The sequence below is a fragment of the Mus caroli genome, unplaced genomic scaffold (genome assembly GCF_978045245.1).
Source record: "Mus caroli unplaced genomic scaffold, Mus_caroli_1 scaffold_9, whole genome shotgun sequence".
Lineage (NCBI taxonomy): Eukaryota > Metazoa > Chordata > Mammalia > Rodentia > Muridae > Mus > Mus caroli.
This window is the reverse complement of record NW_028227264.1, coordinates 78,668,268-78,690,276: the sequence shown is the minus strand read 5'-3', so window position 1 is coordinate 78,690,276 and position 22,009 is coordinate 78,668,268. Positions and strand designations below refer to the sequence as shown.

Below are 22,009 nucleotides of genomic sequence, written 5' to 3'. Positions count from 1 at the left end.
ACGTCCTGGTGGGTGACACCGCCCCATGTCTACGGAGAGGGAAACCGAGACTGAGCTTCTAGCCCGGCAACCGCGGCTGTTCCTGGACTGTCCCCGCCCCGGGCCGCTGCAGACTCCGCCCCGCGCGTCACTTCCTCCGCGGCCTCAGGCCCCGCTGCAACAGCGGCTGCAGGCCATGGTGGCTCTGGACAACTCAGAAGGCGGCCCGGAGGCTACTCCGAGCGGGGAGACCAGGCTGTGAGCAGGGCCGCCGGGCTGGACCTCTTTCCGGGACCCCTTCCTCCTCCCCGGGCTGTTGGGGGTCTCCTCCTCCTCCTCCTATTCCTCCTCCCCAGGCTGTTGGGTCTCCTCCTCCTCCTCCCCACGCTGGGGTCGCCTCCTCCCCAGGCTGTTGGGGTCTCCTCCTCCTCGTTGTCAGGGCTAGGGTCTTTTCCTCCTCCTCCTCCTCCTCCTCCTCCCGCTAGGGTCTCCTCCCCAGGCTGGGGTCTCCTCCACCTCCTCTTTCTCCCAGCTGGGGTCTCTTTCTCCCCCACTTTCCTCTCCTCCTATTTCTCTCCTCTGCTCCCTCCTCCATGTTCTCCTCCCCAACCTTCCCCATGGATGCTCTGTCGCTTCTCCGCCCACACCCCTTTCTCTGGCTGCTCACCCGCAGATGCAGGGGCCTCCTGCTCTGGGCTTCTGTGGAGAGGGCTCTCTGACCTGGCCGCAGGCAGTTAGCCTGTTCATTCCCCTTTTACCCCGCTGGACGGGAGAGCAGCTGCCAGGGGTACTGCCACTCTCTGATCCCCGCTGATCACTGTCCTGGCAATGGTGACTCTGTGTCTCTGGGGGGTCAGTTCCCAGAGTGGTGGGATGTGGTGTAGCCCGAAGCTGTGATGTGCCGCTGGTTGTATGTGGCTACTCAGGAATTCAGGTCCTGTGACCTGTGGCCCTGACAGTTACCTTTGTGGGTCAAGCGCTGCCTTGGCCCCTGGCCAGCTTGCTAAGTTTCTTTGTGCCTTGGTTTCCCCCATCTGGATGTGGACAGTTGGCTCTTTGTCAGACTCGGGGTGGGGTGGCAAAGCCCTTCCTTCCATGGTGTCCAGTAATCTAGGGTTCTGTTTGGTTCTACCTTTGTTTGTTGTACTTTATCTATTTATTTTTAATATTTTATTTTATGTTTATGAGCATTTTGTCTGTACATATGTAGGTGTGTGTATGTAGGCTTGTATGTATGTATGTGCACCACATGTGTGCCTGGTACCTGCTGAGGTCAGATGGATCCTGGAGTTACAGATGGTTCTGATCCACCATGTTCGTGCTGGGGACGATCCCGGTCCTTCTGCAAGAGCGGCCATTGCTGTAACTACTGAACCTTTCTCCCTAGCCTGTGTTTGTTTTATTTATTTGACTCAGAGTCTCAGGTAGCCTAGGCTGGCCTCCGTCTCTGTATATCTGAGGATGACCATGAGCTGATCCTCCTGCCTCAGCCTCCTGGGACCATGCCTAGCTGCCTAGAGTGTCCTTGTTGTGTCCCTAGTATAACTAAGTTTACGTTTTGGTGACTTACTTCCCACAGGGCCTCACCCAGGTGTCCACCTACCTGCTGGGTGTCCAGGGCCTGAGTCACCTCTGCCCTGCTTCCTGTTGGGGAAGTGGGTTCTCTGCCTTTCCGGGAGTGTTTGCCAAAGAAGGGTGTGTTTGTAGCTAAGGTGTGTCTCGGTGGGCCTATTACTCAACCAGCTGGGGGAGTTCCCCAGCCCCACGTCTGCTTTTTGTCACCCCGCCCCCCAGGTGCTGGTCATACTCTGATGTGTCGGACACCTCCTCTGGGTCCTCCACTTCACTTTCTGTAAAGTGGCCCGGCTATGGGGGAAGCAGGATTCATTCAACAAACTCCAGAAGTTTAGGTTATTCATTCAGCAAACCTCTTGGTCCCTTGCTGGAGCTGCTAGCTGGGCACGGGAAGTTCGGTGAGGAGGAGGAGAAGGGTAAACAGCTCAGGCCAGCTGGCTCCTGTTGGTGCAAGTACTGATTGGATGGGCAGTGCCAGCTTCTGGGAGGTGACATTCACACGGAAACCCGAATCAGGCAGAACTGGGAGAGGCGTTTGTGTGGAGGTCTCTGACAAGTTTTAATTCAGGGAGCAATTCCGTTTCCGGGGGCTCTTGGGGGCCCCCAAGGAGGTGGAGACACCCCAAAGCCTTTAGGAGTGAGCACAGATCGGGTGGTGCAGCACCAGGCCAAAGGGTTATCAAGGGCTCGCCTATGGGTACTCGGGAGCCGTGCGGGCACTGACACAGGCGCCTCACCAGCTTGGTGGGCTTTGGTGTGAGCGGGCTCATATGTCCAAGCTGGGACCCAGGTGCACTTCTGTCCAGAAGACTGCTCCAAGCCCCCTTTCCCTGCTATGTCTGTCTGTCCTTCCTGTAGGGGCAGCTGTGGTTTGTTATCAGGCTGTGCCAGCTGCAGGGATGGAGCTGGGACAGAAGTGGCCCAGCCTCAGACCTCAGAGTTGATAGAACCGTGAGTGTGGGCCTAGGACCCAGTAGAAAGTTTACAGCTGGGCTAACCTCAGGCCGCACCCTGCTCAGAGATGGTGTAGAGGTGAGGGACAGACCCCTTCTTGGGAGGGAGCCAGGCAGGCCTCAGTGCAGCCACTTGGTGGCTGAGGGGATAAAGGGACATACCCTGCCAGAGCTGAAGCTCCAGGCCCTGACCCCGCTTGAAGGGAGACAGACATGGTGCTGCTGGGGACCCGGGTGCCAGCGTTTCCAAGCCTGCTGCTCTCCCCCTCGCAGGCACGGGGCTTCTCCCCCCCACACACACACACACACTCTACTCTCTCCCTGCAGCTCTTGCCAAGCACTGGCCTGAGCTCCTGGGCTCCAGCTAATCTCTTGGCAGGATTAACAGCATTTTCAGGAGGTGGACATTTAGCTCTGAGGGTCGCCAAGGAGTTCCTGGGGCAATTAGCTGCCCTCCCCCAACCCACGTTAGCTGCTTGTGGTGCCAGGCAGGTGCACTGGGCTGTCATCCTGAGACCCAATGGTTCTTCAGGTTTAACATGTGCGTGGGGCAGAGGGTCTGCTTCCCGGGTTTGGCGTCCAACCCCTGGAGTGCATAGAGATCGGACCTTGGTATTTTAGGGCTTAAATCTGGAAGATTGGGGGGTGACCAGAGAAGTTACCATTCTTCTGTGTGACTGGTCCCCGTGTCTTCCTTTCTCCGAACCTCAGTTTTACCCTTCTTGCATCAAAACTTGTGTCCTGGGGTGGGACTGGGTGGGGGGGAATGAAGCCCCTTGTCGCCAGGGAAACCAAGCAGACCCCTCACCTCTGATGGCCTCCTCACCTGGTACACAGGTCCCTCCCTGGCTGTCTCCCCTCACTCAGCGGCTCACAGGTGAAGAGGGTCTCAGCGTCCAGACGCAAGCAACATTTTATCAACCAGGCTGTGAGGAATTCGGACCTGGTGCCCAGAGCTAAGGGACGGAAGAGTCTGCAGCGTTTGGAGAACAGTAAGCAGGGAGTGGGGTATGTTTCCCTTGCTGTGAAACACCCCGCACTAGCCAGGCGTTAGAATAAGGGCTTCAGGGGCTGGTGAGATGGCTCAGTGGGTAAGAGCACCCGACTGCTCTTCCGAAGGTCCAGAGTTCAAATCCCAGCAACCACATGGTGGCTCACAACCATCCACAACGAGATCTGGCGCCCTCTTCTGGAGTGTCTGAAGACAGCTACAGTGTACTTACATATAATAAATAAATAAATCTTTAAAAAAAAAAAAAAAGAATAAGGGCTTCAGAGGGTGCATAGGAGTTCAGCAACACAGGGAGAGATAGATGGGGTTCTAGAGACTGGGTGGGTGAAAAAAAAAAAAAAGAAAAGAAAAAAAAATTGGGGACAGTAGGAACCCAGGGCTGCATCAACCCGCTGTTTCCTTCCAGCCCAGTACCTGCTAACACTGCTGGAGACCGCTGGGGGCCCTCCAGGGGTGGAAGATGGGGACCTGACTCCTTCTGCTGCACCTGGCATCTTCGCAGAGGCCTGCAGCAATGCCACCTATATGGAGGTGAGACCCTAAGGCCCTCTGCAGCCCCTGAGAGGTGTCCCACCCCTCCCCTATATGCTGCCAGATCCTGGGCTCATCTGCTCTTCTTGTTAAAGGACCCATTTGGAGACTACTTTATACACATGATAGCATGTCACTGGGGCTTCCACGGCGTGGGAGTGGGTCGTGCTTGCTGAGCTCCTATGCACCCTTTGAAACCCCAGCTTCAGCATCCAGCTCGTGCTGCACACACGTGAGCGAGTGGTTTACAGATGGGCTCCTGTGTGCCAGGCCTGCATCCCTGTCTTCCAGGTCTGGAATGATTTTATGAACCGCTCAGGAGAGGAGCAAGAGCGAGTGCTCCGTTACTTGGAGGATGAGGGCCAGGGCAAGCGGAGACGTGGGCCTGGCCGTGGGGAGGACCGTCGGAGAGGTGGGGCTTGGCTGGAGGGTGGGGCCAAAATACAGAGGGGTGGAGCCTTGTGGCAGTGAAATTTTTTGGTCACCTTGGGCTCAGGATGGGGTTCCCTGGTGGGTGTGGCTAGGCTGTGGGTGGGACCTGAGCTCGCCCTGACCCTCTTCCACATGCTGTCTTCACAGAGGACCCTGTCTTCACACCCCACGAGTGCTTCAGGCGCATCAGCCGTCGCCTGCGGTCTGTGCTCAAGCGCAGCCGCATCCCAATGGTGAGTGCCCCATCTTCCTCTCAACCTGGCCTTTCCATGTCTCCATTCTATCTTGGTGAAGAGGTAATGGGAGTCCCTGAGGGAGGGAGGGAAGGAAGAAGGGAGGGGCAGGTGGTGCAGTGGTTAGGAAGAGGAGGATTGGGCAGTGGAAATGAATGTTGCAGAGTGCCTAGGAATTTGACAGACAGGGCTGGACAGGTGGTGGTCAGGTTCCTGAGACAGCTAGGGCATTTGATGTGACCCTTTAGCTCTTCCAATCCCTTCAGGAAACCCTGGAGAGTTGGGAGGAACGGCTGCTGGCGTTCTTCTCGGTGTCCCCCCAAGCCGTGTACACTGCTATGCTGGACAACAGGTACAGGGGCTGAGGAGGGGATGGCATGGCCACCGGCCCCCACTCTGGCTCAGTCTCTCTTGGCCCTTCCTCCCCAGCTATGAGAGGCTCCTGCTTCATGCTGTGTGCCAGTACATGGATCTCATCTCAGCCAGTGAGTACCTACTCCCCACCGCCCCTTCACCCCATTCTTCCCAATGAAGCAGACGCCGTGTCACCTACTGGGAGACTGGGGGTGTGGTGTGATGGGCTGATAGCAGAGTAGCTACCATAAAGTCCTGGTATTTAGTTAACTCTGGGTTTCCAGGGGGCAGACTCCCTCCATCCACAGCTCCAGGGAAGGGGACCTAGGTGAGGTTGTTAAAGTCTGAAGTTGAGGGTCTGCCGCAGACCTGGACAGAAAAAGGAGACAGGTTCCCAGGACCCAGGCCTTTGCCCTCTGGTTTCCTAGTTACAGTTTCGCCCACTTCTTTTTTTTTTTTTTTTAAAGATTTATTTATTTATTATATGTAAGTACACTGTAGCTGTCTTCAGACACTCCAGAAGAGGGCACCAGATCTCATTACGGATGGTTGTTAGCCACCATGTGGATGCTGGGATTTGAACTCTGGACCTTTGGAAGAACAGTCGGGTGCTCTTACCCACTGAGCCATCTCACCAGCCCTCGTCCACTTCTAATGATGGTTGTGAGCCCTCCTTGGCTCCAGGTCCCCCCCCCCCCCCACCTTTGGTTCTTCTTTTCCTAGTACCTGTCTCTGCTTCCTGCTTAGAGTTGATGGTTTCTATGGCAACACTTGGATTTGATTCTTCTGTTCCCTCTGTGGGAGGAAGCAGCCTCCACTGTATTCTCACACACCTGAGAATTGGGAGAGGCTGTGTGGGGGAGGTTTCTCACTGAATTCAGCTTTGGTCTGAATCGAGTGGGAAGCCTCTAGACAGACTCACAGCTAATGGCTAGCCAGACCTCATCTGGTTTCTTTAATTGTTTAGGCAGGGTCACTGGTGTAGTGCAGGCTGGCCTCCATTGCATTATGTGTATAGTCAAGGTCGGTCTTGAACTCCTGATCCCTCCAACCTCCAGGGCTCTTGCATGCTAGGGAGCCCTCCACACACTGGAACTCTGGCCCAGCTCCTCCAGTCTGCGATGGCTTGTCCGCAGGTGCTGACCTGGAGGGCCGGAGGCAGATGAAAGTCAGCAACCGCCACCTGGATTTCCTGCCTCCAGAGCTTCTGTTGTCTGCCTACCTGGACCAGCAATGATGGCAGAACCCCTGCCAGCCGCCTCGCCCGGCCCAGACCTCTGTCTGCTAATAAGATCTTCCACGCTTTCAGAATTTGAATGCCACCCCTACCCTTCAGGAATCTCCTTGCCCTTGCCCCTTCATGTCCCAGATCACACAGGGAGGCCTTGTAGCTCCCCACCCTGGAACTTGTATTTGGGTGGGAAGACCTAATGGGGCCCTATAGCTCTCCACCCTGGTACTTGTATTTGGGTAGGGAGACCTGCCCGGGGCATTTCCCTGTGTTTTTTCTGTTTAGCTTTCTTTGAGTCAGAAGCTCAGGCAAGGAGTAGCAGACTGTTACCTTTTTTCCCCTCCTAATCCGTTTTAATGAACTTGGCATGTTTTGGGGTAGACTTCTTTTAATTTCTCTTTTGAACTGGGGAGGCACAACCAAAACACCTAGCGCCAGCTGGTAGTGGGCTCTGTTGAGACCCCTGCCTGACCCTCCAGGTTTCAGCTCTGATGAGGGTGGCTGGTCCTCTCTCTAGGACTCTGCAGACCTCCCCAGGACACTTTCTTGCGTGTGTGTCTGTGTGTGTGTGTGCGCGCGCGCGGTGCACATGTATGCACGCCATGTGCCCGGTGAACCTGGACAAGCTTTGTCTCAAGGGCTCATTTTATGCTTTTTTTTTTTTTTTTTTTTTTTTTTGGTGATGTGTGTATCTTGTCCCCAGCTCCCTGGGCCCTGCCTGCCTTTCAGACCGTCCTCTCCTCCTCTTTCTCCCCTCTCCTTATCTCTGGGGTCCAGGACTTCCAGCCAGAAGCCTCTGACCTTGTGTTCCCTGTCCCCTCCCCTGTCCCCTCTGCTGCTCAGCATAGCTGTGGTCACTGCAGAGGCCTTACATGTTCAGCAGGCCTGGCCCTCCCTCCCTTCCCCTTCTGTGTGATTCTTTGAGCTTGGGGGAAAGGGACGATTTTAATAAAGCCTTGGTGCTCGAGTCCTGTCCCCGTGTTTGTCTTTAGGTTTGGTGGGGGTGGGTGAGACTGGGAGGTCACTGAGGGCATGAGCTAGAAATCTGGACACGGGGGAACCTCAAAGTCTCTATGACATTAGTTCATTTTACAACATGTAAAATGCTTAAAGATGGGGCGCCAGGCTGGGGTTTGATGAGGAAAGCAATTGGTTAGCATGCTCAAAGCCCTGGGTTCCATCCCCAGCACCATATAAACCACATGGTGACCAGTGACAAGTGATTTTGAGGCCAGCCTGGGCCACGTGGTAGACAGGTCTCATTATTGGACACCTCTGAATCCTAGCACTCAGGAGCCAGAGGCTGATGGATCTCTGTGAGTTCAAGGCCAGCTAGTCTACATAGCCAGGGCCATACAGTGAGACCCTGCCTCAAACAACAGTCACTTGAGGGCCAACAAAATGGTTAAGCACGTTAAGGTGCTTGCCGCCAAGCTTGATGATCTGAGAGCAAGAACCAGCTCCTTGTCCTCTTACCTGCACTGTGGAAGGCACGCTTACACTCACACGGGAGCCCGTGGACCGGTGGTGCACGGCTGTCAACCCAGTAGATAGAGGCAGTCACTGGAGAACCTCATCAGTGTCAGGCCAACCTGAGCTATACAGTGAGCAACGAGCTCTGCTGTCAAGAAACAAAATGGGAAAAATGTGAGTGGGCCTGCAATAGGATGTTAGGGTGCATGTCAGTTCCTCTGAGGAACAAAATATGGAACGCTTCACGAATTTGCGTGTCATCCTTGCGCAGGGGCCATGCTAATCTTCTCTGTATCGTTCCAATTTTAGTATATGTGCTGCCGAAGCGAGCACGAATAAAGTGCTTCTCCAAGCGATATTTATGGGATCAAAACACAATTACTTCACAGTTAGGGTGAGTTTCCTTTTGTGCTTTTTTTTGAAAATAATAATTTAGTATTTGTATTTCCTATAGAAAGCTAAGCCTGTCATGTAAAATGTAGCTAGTTATTAAAAAGAACAGATTATTTGTCTTTTATCGCACATTAAGCCTCTATAGTTACTAGGAAATATTATATGCAAATTAACCGGGGCAGGGGCGTAGCCGAGCTTCTCCCACAAGTCTGTGCGAGGGGGCCGGCGCGGGCCTAGAGATGGCGGCGTCGGATCCCGGGCGTTGGGGCGAGTGTGGACCGCGGCCGCCGGGCCGACTGGGCGCCCGGGGCGGACAGGTCAGTGCGGGGTGCGGGGTACGGGACGCGTGGCTGGTGCGTTTCAGGCTAAGCCCGGGAGCGGAAGGCCGAGGGGCGGGGCTTGTGGGGTCAGAGGGCGGGCCTGGGAACAAAGCTTGCTGGGTAGAGGCCGTTGTGGGAGGGATGTGAATTGGGGAAGCCTAAGGTTAAGGAGGCGTGGCCCAAGGGGCTGAGCCTCCCTGGGAGGGGCGTGGCCTGAGTTCAGAAGTTGGATGGAGGGGCGGAGCCTGAAGAAATAAGACTGATAGAGAGGGATGTGGCCTAGGGAGCGGAGTCTAAGGTGGGCCGGGGGTGGGGGTGCTGAAGATCTGAGATCGATGCAGAGAGGTGGTGACACAGTAGTCACAAGCTGAGCAGAAGCTGAGGCTGAATTAAGCAGTTTGGTTTGGAGGCGGAGCCTAGGGTGATTAGACAATGTGGGTGGAGCTTAACGAGCTTGGGCGGGAGGTGGTGAAGGTGTGAGTGTTAAGACTAAAGGCGCACGCCTTTAATCCCAGCACTTGGGAGGCAGAGGCAGGCGGATTTCAGAGTTCAAGGCCAGCCTGGTCTACAGAGTGAGTTCCAGGAGAGCCAGGGCTACACAGAGAAACCCTGTCTCAAAAAAACAAAAAAACAAAAAAAAAAAAACCCAAAAACAAAAAAAGGCTCAGGATTTGAGCCTTGGATGTTAACTTGTTGAGGGTATTGTGTGGCATGGGCTCGTGCGGGGTCTAAACTACTAGGTCCCGGGCAAGGCTTGGAGACTGAACTAGAGTGTAGACTGAGGCCCAGACTGAAGTGGTAGGGGTGGGCCCGGTTGTGTGTGTGGAGAGTGCTTAGCGCTTGTAGGCTGAGCTCAGGCTGATCTGGGTGGCCTAGGGAGGGGTGACCCTAGGCGGGGCATCATGGATTTTATAGCAGGGCTCACGCCTGCTATAAACATTCTAGACACCCTTTAGCTGGGAGCTGCTATAGAGCAGTGCCTCCCTTTTCCCCAGGAGCCAGGGACCGTGCTGGGTGCGGTGGGTATGATGGACCTGGCCTATGTGTGTGAATGGGAGAAGTGGGCCAAGAGCACGTACTGCCCGTCGCTGCCCCTGGCCTGTGCCTGGTCCTGCAGGAACCTCATTGCCTTCACCACAGACCTACGCAATGATGACCAGGGTGAGTGCTGGCTCTCCTTACCTGGGCTAGGACCTGGGGATCAAGACCATGTGGGTGGGCTTGCCAGGTGTGGCTCCACTGTGCCTCAGATCTGGAAGGCTCGTGGTGGCAGAGCCAGGCACTCTGATGCCAGTTAGAGGGTTTTGAGAGGCCGGGGAAAGCAAGGTGGGAGAAGAGACATACATACACTGCTCACCATCTTCCAACAATGTTAGACATTGTGGCTGCACACACGGGATGCCCTGTCCAGGGATTAGCAGCATGGCAGAGCTTATAGGAGAGGTGCACTGTGGGTGGGGACCCGGGCACTGCGAGCGACACTGACCTCAGTGTTCTTTTTCCACTGCAGACCTGACACACATGATCCATATCCTAGACACGGAACACCCCTGGGAAGTGCACTCTGTCAGCTCTGGCCACAGCGAGGCCATCACCTGCCTGGAGTGGGACCAGTCAGGTGAGGCCAGGAGGTGTGCTCTCAGTCCAGAGCCTGGCGACAACCACCACCCCCTGGGAGTCCAGAGTGGGGGGAAGGCCCCTGACACAGCTCTGTGGTCGCAGGGTCCCGACTCCTGTCTGCTGATGCTGATGGACAGATCAAATGCTGGAGCATGGCTGACCACCTGGCCAACAGCTGGGAGAGCTCGGTGGGCAGCCAGGTGGAGGGGGACCCCATCGTGGCCCTGTCCTGGCTGCACAACGGGGTCAAGCTGGCCCTGCATGTGGAGAAGGTGAGTGTGCCACTGGGGGGACCTAGGGGTCGGTGGATGGAACCACGGGCATGCAGCTCCCGTGCTCACCGCCACATGCTGTGGGATACTGTCAGTACCTGCCATCCCTGAACGACCCTGACCCTGAGGCTCCCCTTTAGCTATGATCCCTCCCTGTACAGTGAATCTGTTTAACAGATGTCTCACATCTGCAGTGGAGTCTTAAAATGGCTGCTATCTCCAACAAGTTGCCTGCTGTTCTCAGATTCCAGTCCACTTTGATTTAATGACAACCCAGAATCCCCCTGGCCATCTGCATCCAGAGTTCAGCCAGTTAGAAGTGGGGGCAGAGTTAGACTCGGGGCCTCTGGGAGCTCTTTTTCCTCAGTAATGGAGGGGAAGGGGCAGCCTGTGAGGAAGGAGGCACAGCCCAGCCTCGGTTCTGTGGTCGCTGCAGGTCTGTGGGGCCAGCAGCTTCCACATTGCCCGCCTCTCACCCAGTACAAAAGGCTAGGCCTGGTGTCACAGCCCAACCCCAGTACTCACGAGGCAGACAGCTTTCTCTGAGCTCAAGGCTAGCCTGGTCGACATATCCAGTTCCAGGGCAGCCAGGGCTACACAGTGATACTTGGTCTGCCAAATTTAATATAAGGGCTAGAGAGGAAGGTCGCTCAGTGGTTAGAGTACTGGCTGCTCCTACAGAGGACCTGGGTTACATTCCTAGCACCCACATGTGACTCGGCCATCTGTAACTCCAGCTCCAAGGGACCCTGTAGGCATAAAATTATGCAACCTACTTTTTTTACTGTTTTTTTTAAAGATGTATTTATTATATTATATTATTATTATACACTGTAACTATCTTCAGACACACCAGAGGAGGCTGTTAGGTCTCATTATGGATGGTTGTGAGCCACCATGTAGTTGCTGGGATTTGAACTCAGGACCTTCGGAAGAGCAGTCAGTGTTCTTAACCACTGAGCCATCTCTCCAGCTCCACAACCTACTTTTTGAATAAGGGTTCAGCCTCCCCTCTAGCCCAGCACCCAGCAGAGGGAGTGGAAGAGACAAGTTACTAGGATCGGGGAGGTGGATCTGTTCACCAACAGTTCTTTGTGGGCGACCTTGATCTTCTTGGCAGCAGTTCAGCCCCGTAGCAAACACCAAATACAACTCAGCCACTGCGAGCAGTCCTCTGGGCAGGCAGACACCAGGCGCAAACCAGCAGCTATAGTCCAGTGCTTTCAGCAGGCAGTCATCTAGCACGAACCAGCAACTGTAGTTCAATCCTGAAGAAACTGCCAGGCTCACCGACCGGCCTGCTGCTGAAGTGGCAAGCTGCCTCAGGAACCTCACAGGCAGTTCCTGGGCAAGTTTACCTCATTACAGTGTTAGCACAAGTTGAGCTCAACAACTCTCTGTAAGGTGAACCAATACGTGTTTGTTTTTAGTGAAGAATAGTGAGGCAGAGCAAAGCAAGCCACACCATGGCTCAGTGCTCCTTCTGTCTGTGGGATCATATTTATACTCCTTCATCACAGGTCTTTCCACGTGTTTGCTCTATCAAACATCCTTCTCCTGTGTCCGCCTTGGGAACACAGTCTTTCATATGTTTGCTTTAGCAAGGCATCCTTCCCCCTGTGCGCCCCAGCAAAGCATCATTTGACATAACTGACTTTGCAAAGAACTAGGCAAGAGGATCATAACTTGAGTCTAGCCTGGGCTACATACCCTGCTGCAAACAAGCAAAGTATATTTTGTGTGTAAATTACAACAATTCGGAAATATAGATTATAAAGACAAGTAGCTGATACTGAGGCAGTGCTCCACAGAAAACACACAGTGCTCGTAAGTGGAGTTTTGGACGCACCACAGCCTATGCCATTTCCCTCTGTGGCTGAGCCATGAGGTCACAACAGAGAAACTGAAAGGACAGTTTGGGGGACTGGAGAGATGGCTCAGCGGTTAAGATCACTGACTGCCCTTCCGGAGGTCCTGAGTTCAAATCCCAGCAACCACATGGTGGCTCACAACCACCCGTAATGAGATCTGACACCCTCTTCTGATGTGTCTGAAGACAGCTACAGTGTACTTAGATACAATAATAAATCTTTAAAAAAATAGGCCGGGCCGGGCGTGGTGGCGCACGCCTTTAATCCCAGCACTCGGGAGGCAGAGGCAGGCGGATTTCTGAGTTCGAGGCCAGCCTGGTCTACAAAGTGAGTGCCAGGACAGCCAGGGCTACACAGAGAAATCCTGTCTCGAAAAACCAAAATAAATAAATAAATAAATAAAATAAAATAAAAATAAAAATAAAAATAAAAAAAGTACAGTTTGATCTCCAGAGGAAATGCCAATGCTTGTGTACTGTAGAAGAGGAGATGGAAGGGGGGTATGCAGTGCTATTGCCACCTTGTTGCTCTGTGCCTGTGAAGTGAGGTCACAGAAGGATGCCTCCAAGCAGCTGAGCAAGCCCTTCTTCCCTTTTCCCCCTCCCACAGTCTGGTGCCTCTAGCTTCGGAGAGAAGTTCTCACGTGTGAAGTTCTCCCCGTCCCTCACGCTGTTTGGTGGCAAGCCAATGGAGGGTTGGATTGCAGTGACAGTCAGTGGCCTGGTCACTGTGTCCCTCCTTAAGCCCAGCGGGCAGGTGCTGACGTCCACGGAGAGCCTGTGCCGGCTGCGTGGCAGAGTGGCGCTGGCTGACATTGCCTTCACGGGCGGTGGGAACATTGTGGTGGCTGCTGCAGACGGCAGCAGTGCATCACCCGTGAAGTTCTATAAGGTGTGCGTCAGCGTGGTGAGCGAGAAGTGCCGCATTGACACGGAGATCCTGCCCTCACTGTTTATGCGCTGCACCACCGACCCCAACCGCAAAGACAGGTTCCCCGCCATCACACACCTCAAGTTCCTGGCGCGAGACATGTCTGAGCAGGTAAGCCCAGCTAGCAGCCATGATCTGTCACGGGGTCAGAGTCTGATGGACCTGGTGGCAGCAGAGAAGGTCCCTGCTGGTGGCCCAGGGAGCATCTGCATCCCTTGGCTGGTGGCTCCTTCCTCTAAGAGCTGGCAGTATCTCCCGTTCTCCCCACCTCTCACCTTCCTGCCTCACCTTCCATGGGGAAACCAGGTCTGGAGGATGTGGGAAAGCCCCTCTCTTGAGTCCCAGCTACCACAGAAGGTGGCCTGTCTGTTGATATGTCCTGTTTTGACCTGTCTTTGGGGCTCTCGTTCCACTGGTCATGGGTCACCTGGCTTCCCATTGCACTTGTGAAACCTCGCAGCCACAAACCTTTTGAAAGCCCTGGCATATTTGCACTGTTAGTCCTGTCACTGGAGGGTGCAAATGAGGCATGGGAGGTGGGTGCTGCAGGAGACATCCCCCACTCACTGAGCCCCACCCTCAGGTGCTCCTGTGTGCGTCCAGCCAGACCAGCAGCCTGGTGGAATGCTGGTCCCTACGGAAAGAGGGCCTTCCTGTGAACAATATCTTCCAGCAGATCTCGCCTGTGGGTGAGTAGTTTAGGCTTCCCTCCTGAGGGAAGCTCAGGGCTTTGCTCCTCCTCCATGGTGGCTGTTAGGCTTTTCAGTTTCAGACGGGGTCTCATTCTGTGTCCCTGGTTGGCCTTGAATGCATGGAACTCTACCTGCCTCTGTGGTGAGAATTCTGGAATTTTGGTTTCTTTAAAACCACAACAATAGTTGGGCAGTGGTGGCGCACGCCTTTAATCCCAGCACTTGGGAGGCAGAGACAGGCGGATCTCTGAGTTCCAGGCCAGCCTGCTCTACAGAGTGAGTTCCAGAACAGCCAGGGCTACAAAGAGAAACCCTGTCTCGAACCCACCCCCCCAAAAAAAAACAACAACAACAAAACAAAACACAGAAATATTATGTTTTCGTTTTAACCTCAGATATGGGGTGTGGGGCTGCTTTGGACTGTCCACAGCAGCTGACTGTGATTTGCCTCGTGCTCTAGCAGAAGCGTGGTTTTGCCCGCCTCAGATAGTTTCAGAGATTGTGTGACATTTGGAATTTTGGGAACTTTTCAGAGGGTACATACAGGATGGGCTCTGAGAGGTGGGGTTGGTTGTGGTTTGTTAGAAGTTGTGCTCAAAGAAGAAACAAAACAGCAAAGAAATTAGATTCAAGGATCTCTCTCCCCACTGTCCTTCCTTCTCTTCTATCTCATGATGGAAAAAGAAGATCCCACAAAGCAGCAAAGGGTGGCTGCATGCCTCTGGTGTGGCCGTTAATTTTCTCAGATTGATCGCATTGTCCCTCACAGTCCTGGAGGCTTGGCTGCTTACCTAGAGTCGGATGCTAAGGCTCCAGAGCTCTGGTGAGGACAGCCTGGGACACCCACACTCGCACACAGGATGAAGAAACGCCCTGTGCAGGGGCCAGCAACCAAGGGCTGAGCTATGAAAGGGTGCCCACAACTAAGGAAGGCATTTTACTTTAAAAGCCATGGAATCATCTAGAAATCCCAGTCAGAGAGGAGGCTGGAGTTGAGCATCTTTACCAAGGCCACCCAGCACACCTCTCCACAGCACACTTGCTTACAAATGTGGACTCCCCAGGGGATAGCTGCTGAGGCTGCCCCCAGTGCCCTTCCCCTACACACAAAAGGAAGTGAGGTTAGCTGCAGGGGGGGCAAGCGGGAGGGCTGCTGACCCTGTGGCTGTGCAGGTCACTAGAGGACCTAATTGTCTGCCTAATGAAGTTGTGTCAAGAGGCCTCTGCTGCAGTTGCAGTAAGCTGCCCTTTGTGGCCAGCAAGTAATTAAATGTGAATAGCGTCCCTGCTGTGCTGTGTTTGCTGTGGATGGCTGTGAGTCACTGGTAATCTGGGCTCCTGGCGCTGGTGGGCAGCCTCTCCACACATGCACCTGCGCCTCCCTCCCACAGATGCCCAGTAGGTGGTGCTTGGCAGCCTTGGATACAAGGCAAGCTGAGATGTGGTGACCATGGTGACAGAAACTGGCTATGGTCAAGGCAAGGATGTGGCTGATGCCCTGGGCACTCACTAGCTTTTGGCTGCCATTGGCCACTGACATCTGGGGTTCCCTTTGTTCGTTCATTCATTTGAATTTTGAAAAGTCTTAGACTCTAGTGCACCCTCTCTGGCATCAGACTCTGAGCCATCCTCCTGCCTCTACCTCTGATGAGCTGGGGTGACAGGCATGCACCTGCTTTCTTCGTCCCTTGTGAGAGAGCAACCTCAGTGCAAGGAAGGCCTGACTGCTCCAAACACTCTAGCCTGTTTCCTCTTGAATTTCAGTTGCTGGGGCTCCCTGTGGGGTCAGGGTTGGTTTCAAGGATGGGGACTGACATAGATAACCCATGAGACCCAGAGAGCCTGGTATGACAGGCACTGGCCCACATTATCCATCTCATTCCCTGCTGGGGATGGAGCCCAGGACCTCATTCATGCTGGGCAGGAAGGTAATAGTTCAAGGCTAGCCTGGGCTACATAGAGGGCCCAAGGCCAGCATAAGGTCTCTGAGATCCTGTTTCAAATAGGGAAAGAAAAATGCCAGGCCCGGGTCCTGCCAGTTCCCGGTCTTCTTACATCCTCAGACCAAGTGGCTGCGGGAGGATGTGTGGCCGGCCACAGTCCTCTTCCTGAATCGGGGCAGGGGTAGTCCTGGTCCCTGAGGCAGAGCTCGTCTTTCTGTTACACCCTCCCACACCCCTCTCTTTCCCTGTCCCCAACTTTTCAGTTGGTGACAAACAGCCCATGATCCTCAAGTGGCGGATCCTGTCGGCCACCAATGACCTGGACCGTGTATCTGCAGTGGCACTGCCGAAACTGCCCATCTCACTCACCAACACTGACCTCAAGGTGGCCAGTGACACCCAGTTCTATCCAGGCCTTGGTAAGTTAGGCACAGGAGCAGCCGGCACAGCACCTGGACCTGTGTGTGGTGGGGGCAGGGGGTGGGGGATGGATTCTGAGTGTTAAGGGTTCCTGGTCTCATGTTGTGATAAAGGTCCAGAAAGCTGCTGAATAGCTGTGTTCCTTAATATGTAAAGAGCTGTGGCCAGTTGATAAAAAGCTACATTCCTTGATATGTAGAGTTGTAGCTGATTAGCAAGTTATATTCCTTAAGATGTACACAGCTTTAGCCAATTAATAGAAAACCATGCTTCTTGGTAATGTAAAGAGCTATGGCTAATTAACAGTGGTTTAGGAACATGGGGTGAGATCCTCTTGCTGAGACAAAAACATAATCACTAAAGTATATTGTATGTATGGTATGGTATGGTATTGTATAATATATGGTCCTGGGTTCAGATCCCTCAAGTCAGTCAGGTGCTTGTCAGTCAGGTGCCTTCTCCAGCCAGCTGCTCAGCTATGAGGTGGGGTTGCTTCTGTGTGCCTAGGTCCTTATTTTCCTGGCTCTCTCCGATATGATGGGGAGAATGGATTAAAGGTGGGGTCGGTGGTCAAGCCTGAGGAATATTCTGGGAGGGAGCCCAGGGCTCTGTGGTTCTTGCGGTCACTAAGGGAGACAGGGAGGGCGGCCGCTGCCCACCCCATCCTGACTACACCCTTACCCGCAGGCTTAGCGCTGGCCTTCCAGGATGGCAGCGTGCACATGGTGCACCGACTGTCCCTGCAGACCATGGCGGTGTTCTACAGCTCAGCCCCACGCTCGCTGGATGAGCCGGCCCTAAAGCGCCCACGCACCACATGCCCTGCCGTACACTTTAAAGCCATGCAGCTGTCCTGGACTTCACTGGCCCTCGTGGGCATCGATAACCACGGGAAGGTGAGCATGCAGGCGGGTGGAGAGGGGCAGTGGGGAGGGGGAAGGGAGGGCAGTTGGAGGAGAGGAGATGTGGGCGGGCAGTGCGTCCCCTCAGCATAGCCTCCCCGCAGCTCAGCATGCTGCGAATCTCTCCATCCCTGGGCCACCCGCTGGAGCCCAAGCTGGCCCTGCAGCACCTGCTTTTCCTGCTGGAATACTGCATGGTGACCGGCTATGACTGGTGGGACATCCTGCTACACGTGCAGCCCGGCATGGTTCAGAGCCTGGTGGAGCGGCTGCACGAGGAGTACACGCGCCAGAAGCCCGCCCTGCAACAGGTGGGGCTGACAGGTGGGCGGGTCATGTCCCCAGAGTGACTGCCCCTTCTCTGTGTGGGGTTGTGGGTGATGCCCTATTGCTGACCTCAGAGTGAGTGGGAAGATGGAGAGTGCAGGTTCATGGAGCCTGCTGGCCAGAGGCTGGGGCAGGAGGATCATGATTTGGGGGTCAGTCTGGACTGCAGAGCGAGCGAGACCTTGTCTCAGAGCTAAGCAGTCAGGACTACTGCTCAGTGGATAGCACATCAAAGCATGTGGGGACTCATAACTGGCCCCTGTCACCCTTGCTAATGAGTGTCCTGGGGATGTTGGATTTGTATGCATTGAATCGTAAAGAGGTGAGCCCAGAGAGGTGACCCACCTGGGGAGGGTCCCAGCCAAGTGGCCCTTTCCCATAACCCCTTGCTCCCTAGGCCCTGGGTACAAGCCCCTAGCTGGCCAGGCCTTCCACTCACCTCTGTGCCACCCCCTCCCCAGGTCCTCTCCACCCGGATCCTGGCCATGAAGGCTTCACTGTGCAAGCTGTCACCCTGCACCGTGGCTCGTGTGTGTGACTACCACACCAAGCTGTTCCTCATGGCCATCACATCCACCTTAAAGTCGCTGCTGCGCCCACACTTCCTCAACACCCCTGACAAGAGCCCTGGGGACCGCCTGGCCGAGATCTGCGCCAAGATCACCGATGTTGGTGGGTATGCACCTTCCCGTATGTAGCTGCTTAGCTCTGAGACAAGGTCTCGTAGTCCCAAGGGTGGTAGTCGCCGTTTAATCCAGAACTAGCCCTTGAGATGGGTGCTGGAGAGGTGACCAGCTCTGTATCTGAGCCTAAGCCCTGTGCAGCTATGTCCTGGGGTATGAGGTGTGGCCTGATGGTAGAGCACCTCTAGTATAAACCAGATGTGGTATTGCAAACAAAGATCAGAGGGTCAAAGTCTACAAGTTAGCAGCCAGCCTGGGGTATGAAAGATCCTGCCTCAAAAACAACAACAACAACAAGTCAGTGTCTTTCTGAGTGACCTAGGTGTGTGGACAGAAGTTAGGGCTGCCTTGTGGTCTAGCACTTGCCTTTCCCACAGCTGACACTCGGCTTTCTGTAGAGCTGTGCTAGTGGCTTCTGGCTGTCCTGAGTGCAGATGCTTGAGGTCCACTAGGTTTTGTTCTGCGCGGGCAGGAACCTGCCCCGGGAGCTGTGGGGGTTTCAGAGCCGGGGTTCCCCCATACCCCCGTGTTCCCTTAGCAACCCCTCCCTTTCCCCACAGACATCGACAAAGTCATGATCAACCTGAAGACTGAAGAGTTCGTCCTCGACATGAACACTTTGCAGGCGCTGCAGCAGTTGCTACAGTGGGTGGGAGACTTCGTGCTCTACCTTCTGGTCAGCCTGCCCAACCAGGTGGGGCCCTGCCCCCAGCCCCTGCCGCAGCCCCGCCCCCGCCCCACCTCAGTCCCGCCCCTGGTCAGCCTGCCTAACCCTGTGGAACCCCTTGCCTCAGCCCCGCCCCCTTGCTACCCTGGCCCTCGGAGCTTCCCCTCCAGTCTCCCTGTCCTAACCGTTATTTCATAATATACTGTGCCCATGTTTCTCACTGAGGCAGCGATACACTCCTCTGTTCCTCTCTGCCTGGGGGGAGGGGGGAGTGACTTCACCTTCCTGTCTGTCCCTGGGTCATTTGAGGCTTCTAGCCTTCAAAAGCCTCCAGGCTACAGGGTCATAAGTCCAGCCCCCGGCTTCTGTTCTGTGAGAGGCTCAGATAGCCACCCTTGCCAGGGCCCAGCCTCCACCAGGTGCCTAGGAGCACTGCAGACACTGGACTGGTCATTTTCTGTGCCACCCTCAGTCTGTAGGGCTCTGAGCACAGTTCTGGCCTCCCCAACTCAGCCAGCTGTGGTCCTGTGGTGGAGGCCACACGAGTCATCTGACCTCACCCAGGGTTTGAGGGTTAGCTGGTGACTGTCCCATTGCGTGCACAGCAGCTGGGGACTGCTCACATCACGCCCTCTCACTCCCAGTGTCCCCACCCACAGGGCTCCCCACTAAGGCCGGGCCACAGCTTCCTCCGAGATGGTACATCCCTGGGCATGCTGCGAGAATTGATGGTTGTCATCCGAATCTGGGGCCTGCTGAAGCCCAGCTGCCTGCCCGTCTACACGGCCACCTCGGACACCCAGGACAGCATGTCCCTGCTCTTCCGACTGCTCACCAAACTGTGGATCTGCTGTGAGGCGCTATCATACACATTCTCACAGCTTCCCTATCAGCCCACCTCCAGATTTAAGCTTCTCGCCATTTCTCTAGCACTTGGCAGGAGCCCATCCCTAATTCATAGTTGTGATGTCTGAGGGCAGAGCCCTAGGGAGACTGTAGTGGGTGCCACATCCTTCAGTGCAGTGACTCCCGACCCCTCCCCGCAGGCCGTGATGAGGGCACAGCCAGTGAACCAGATGAGGGTTTGGTGGATGAATGCTGCCTGCTGCCTAGCCAGCTGCTGGTCCCCAACCTGGACTGGCTTCCCGCCAGTGACGGGCTGGTCAGTCGCCTGCAGCCCAAACAGCCCCTGCGCCTGCGCTTCGGCAGGGCGCCCACTCTACCCAGCAGCACCTCCACCCTGCAGCTGGACGGCCTCACCAGGTATGCACTTCCCCTCCCCACTGCCCACCCCCTTCTCTCTCCCTCCCCCATCCCCCGCCCCTGAAGGCCTCCACACCACAGCTTTGCTTCAGGGTTCTCTCCCACAGAGGCTCCAGCGCCTTCTAGAACTTGGTGTCTCCAATGGTCAGGTCCTGGCAGTGAGATGAGAACTTGCCATTCTAGCCTTTGCTGTGTGCATAGAGATGGGGTTTGTGGTTTTCTGACCAAGGGCACCCCTAGCAGTCCTGGCACTCACTCTGTAGCCCAGGCTGGACTCCCACCAGCCTCCACCTCTGAGCCCACAGCACTGCGTGGAGAATTCATTTTCTTCACCCATTTGGATTTGCTGAAGCTGTAGTGGAGCCCTCACCTGTCCCAGGCCAGCGTTTGCTGATAAGGGACTACTGTGCCCCTCCAACAGCGAGGCCATTACCCCCTCCTGTGTGTACACTGTCCCATCAGACACATTTGGAAGGTTCTAGAAACACTGGCCCTATCTCACCAGGAAAAGGCCATTGGCTGTTTGTTATGGTTGAGCCCCGGGGTGACACACCAGAAGCTACCCTCTGCCTCCTGCCTGACAGGGCACTGTGGACATAGGTCCCACACCCCCCTCGCTCCCCTCTCATCCCCAGGGCCCCTGGCCAGCCCAAGATCGACCACCTCCGGAGGCTACACCTGGGCGCCTACCCCACCGAGGAGTGCAAAGCCTGCACCAGGTGAGGAGCTGCAGCCGGGCCCAGAGTTCTGTGTATCCCTCCTGGGCCACACAGGCAGAGCCTGGGATCTGTGGGGTAGGCAGCTTGGGAAGGGCCTGGGCCTTGTGTCAGACCTGGCTTGGGCAGGCTAGGGTTTGGGGCATACCACCTTGCTCAGCAGTGCAGTACTTGGGAGAGTAAGGTGAGTGTTAACAGTCCCTGCTTCCTCAGGTGTGGCTGTGTCACCATGCTGAAGTCTCCCAACAAGACAACCGCTGTGACACAGTGGGAACAGCGGTGGATCAAGAATTGCCTGTGTGGTGGGCTGTGGCGGCGAGTGCCTCTCAGCTGTTCCTGAGCCACAGCCCACCAGCCTGCATATGTACAGCCAGTGTCTGAACATTGACATTGCTGTGCTCACTGAGGCACAAGTACCCCACCAACGGCCCCTCGGTCTGCCCCTTCTAGGGACGTGTGGCATCTCTAGGGCCTGAAGTCCCATGGTCATATCCAAGCCAGCGTGAAGGAGCTGGGCTGTGTATTCATCCTTTAAAAGATCCACAGTGCATATGCCCCTGTCCTGCTTGGGGTTGTCTGCCTCAGTTTCCTTTGGGTGCCTGTGGGAGGGGAAGACTGGCCCAATAAAGTTCTCTGATGCACCAGGCTTTGGCTGTCACCGCGGTCCCCACCACTCTGCTCACTAGGTGAGGCTCCGTGCTGAGGTACCCACACATAAGGAAACTGAGTGACTGCGGGCCCCACTTGTGTCACAACAGACTCTCCCCTCCCCAGCTGCCTCATCTCCTGGTTTTTGTGGCCTTTGCTGTAGTCCCCAGAGGTTCTGCTTTCTAGCATCCATACCACATCTGCCCCCTACAGCCTCGGGTGGCCAGGCCCCAGCCTCTTTGCTCTTGGTAACAGGTGTTTTCTCCTTGGAGTCCTGTGGAGCTGAGTACAGGGCAATGGCCACAATGACCCAGCTCTGGAGAGGGCCTGCCTGAGCTGGTGCCCCGGAGGATGCTCCACTCTGCTTGGCTACTTTGTGGGTTCTTCTTTCTTCTACCCCTTCAGCCCCCTGACACTAATGGGGATAAGGGGTGACATCACGTTCAGACTACCTCCCACTGATGAGGAGCATTGCGGTCCTTGGGGCAAGTTTGATGTCACCAGCAGGATATCTAACTTCTTTGCACAGGACTGCTTAACAAACAGCAACCAACCACCAATCCACTAAC

At 55.2% G+C, this 22,009-nt stretch overlaps 2 protein-coding genes and 1 non-coding gene across 5 annotated transcripts; 2 read left to right on the top strand and 1 right to left on the bottom strand.

The window, feature by feature from the left end:
- The first annotated feature begins 3 nt into the window (after positions 1 to 3).
- R3hdm4 (R3H domain containing 4) lies at positions 4 to 7,267 on the top strand. The gene is made up of 8 exons (XM_021174294.2): positions 4 to 237; positions 3,345 to 3,499; positions 3,926 to 4,050; positions 4,342 to 4,462; positions 4,630 to 4,715; positions 4,982 to 5,067; positions 5,145 to 5,200; positions 6,206 to 7,267. The coding sequence occupies exons 1-8, from the start codon at positions 26 to 28 to the stop codon at positions 6,304 to 6,306; spliced, it is 942 nt and encodes a 313-aa protein (XP_021029953.2). The 5' UTR covers positions 4 to 25; the 3' UTR covers positions 6,307 to 7,267.
- Positions 7,268 to 7,999: 732 nt separating this feature from the next.
- On the bottom strand, positions 8,000 to 8,106 carry LOC115032277 (U6 spliceosomal RNA). The gene has a single exon (XR_003837917.1). It is a non-coding gene; the product is annotated as a U6 spliceosomal RNA (small nuclear RNA).
- A 268-nt stretch (positions 8,107 to 8,374) lies between these two features.
- On the top strand, positions 8,375 to 21,438 carry Med16 (mediator complex subunit 16). 3 transcript variants are annotated; one of them, XM_021174019.2, is made up of 15 exons: positions 8,375 to 8,483; positions 9,485 to 9,647; positions 9,997 to 10,104; positions 10,209 to 10,378; positions 12,859 to 13,290; positions 13,763 to 13,868; positions 16,078 to 16,233; positions 16,922 to 17,130; positions 17,241 to 17,447; positions 17,925 to 18,135; positions 18,707 to 18,840; positions 19,473 to 19,665; positions 19,860 to 20,076; positions 20,712 to 20,795; positions 21,006 to 21,438. In XM_021174019.2, exons 1-15 carry the CDS (start codon positions 8,406 to 8,408, stop codon positions 21,130 to 21,132), a joined length of 2,595 nt encoding a protein of 864 aa, XP_021029678.1. In that variant the 5' UTR covers positions 8,375 to 8,405; the 3' UTR covers positions 21,133 to 21,438. The 3 variants fall into 3 exon arrangements, with proteins under 3 accessions (XP_021029678.1, XP_021029676.1, XP_085699105.1); XM_021174017.3 differs by having other exon boundaries at positions 9,482 to 9,647; XM_085842979.1 differs by having other exon boundaries at positions 8,388 to 8,483; positions 9,604 to 9,647.
- Positions 21,439 to 22,009: the final 571 nt, after the last annotated feature.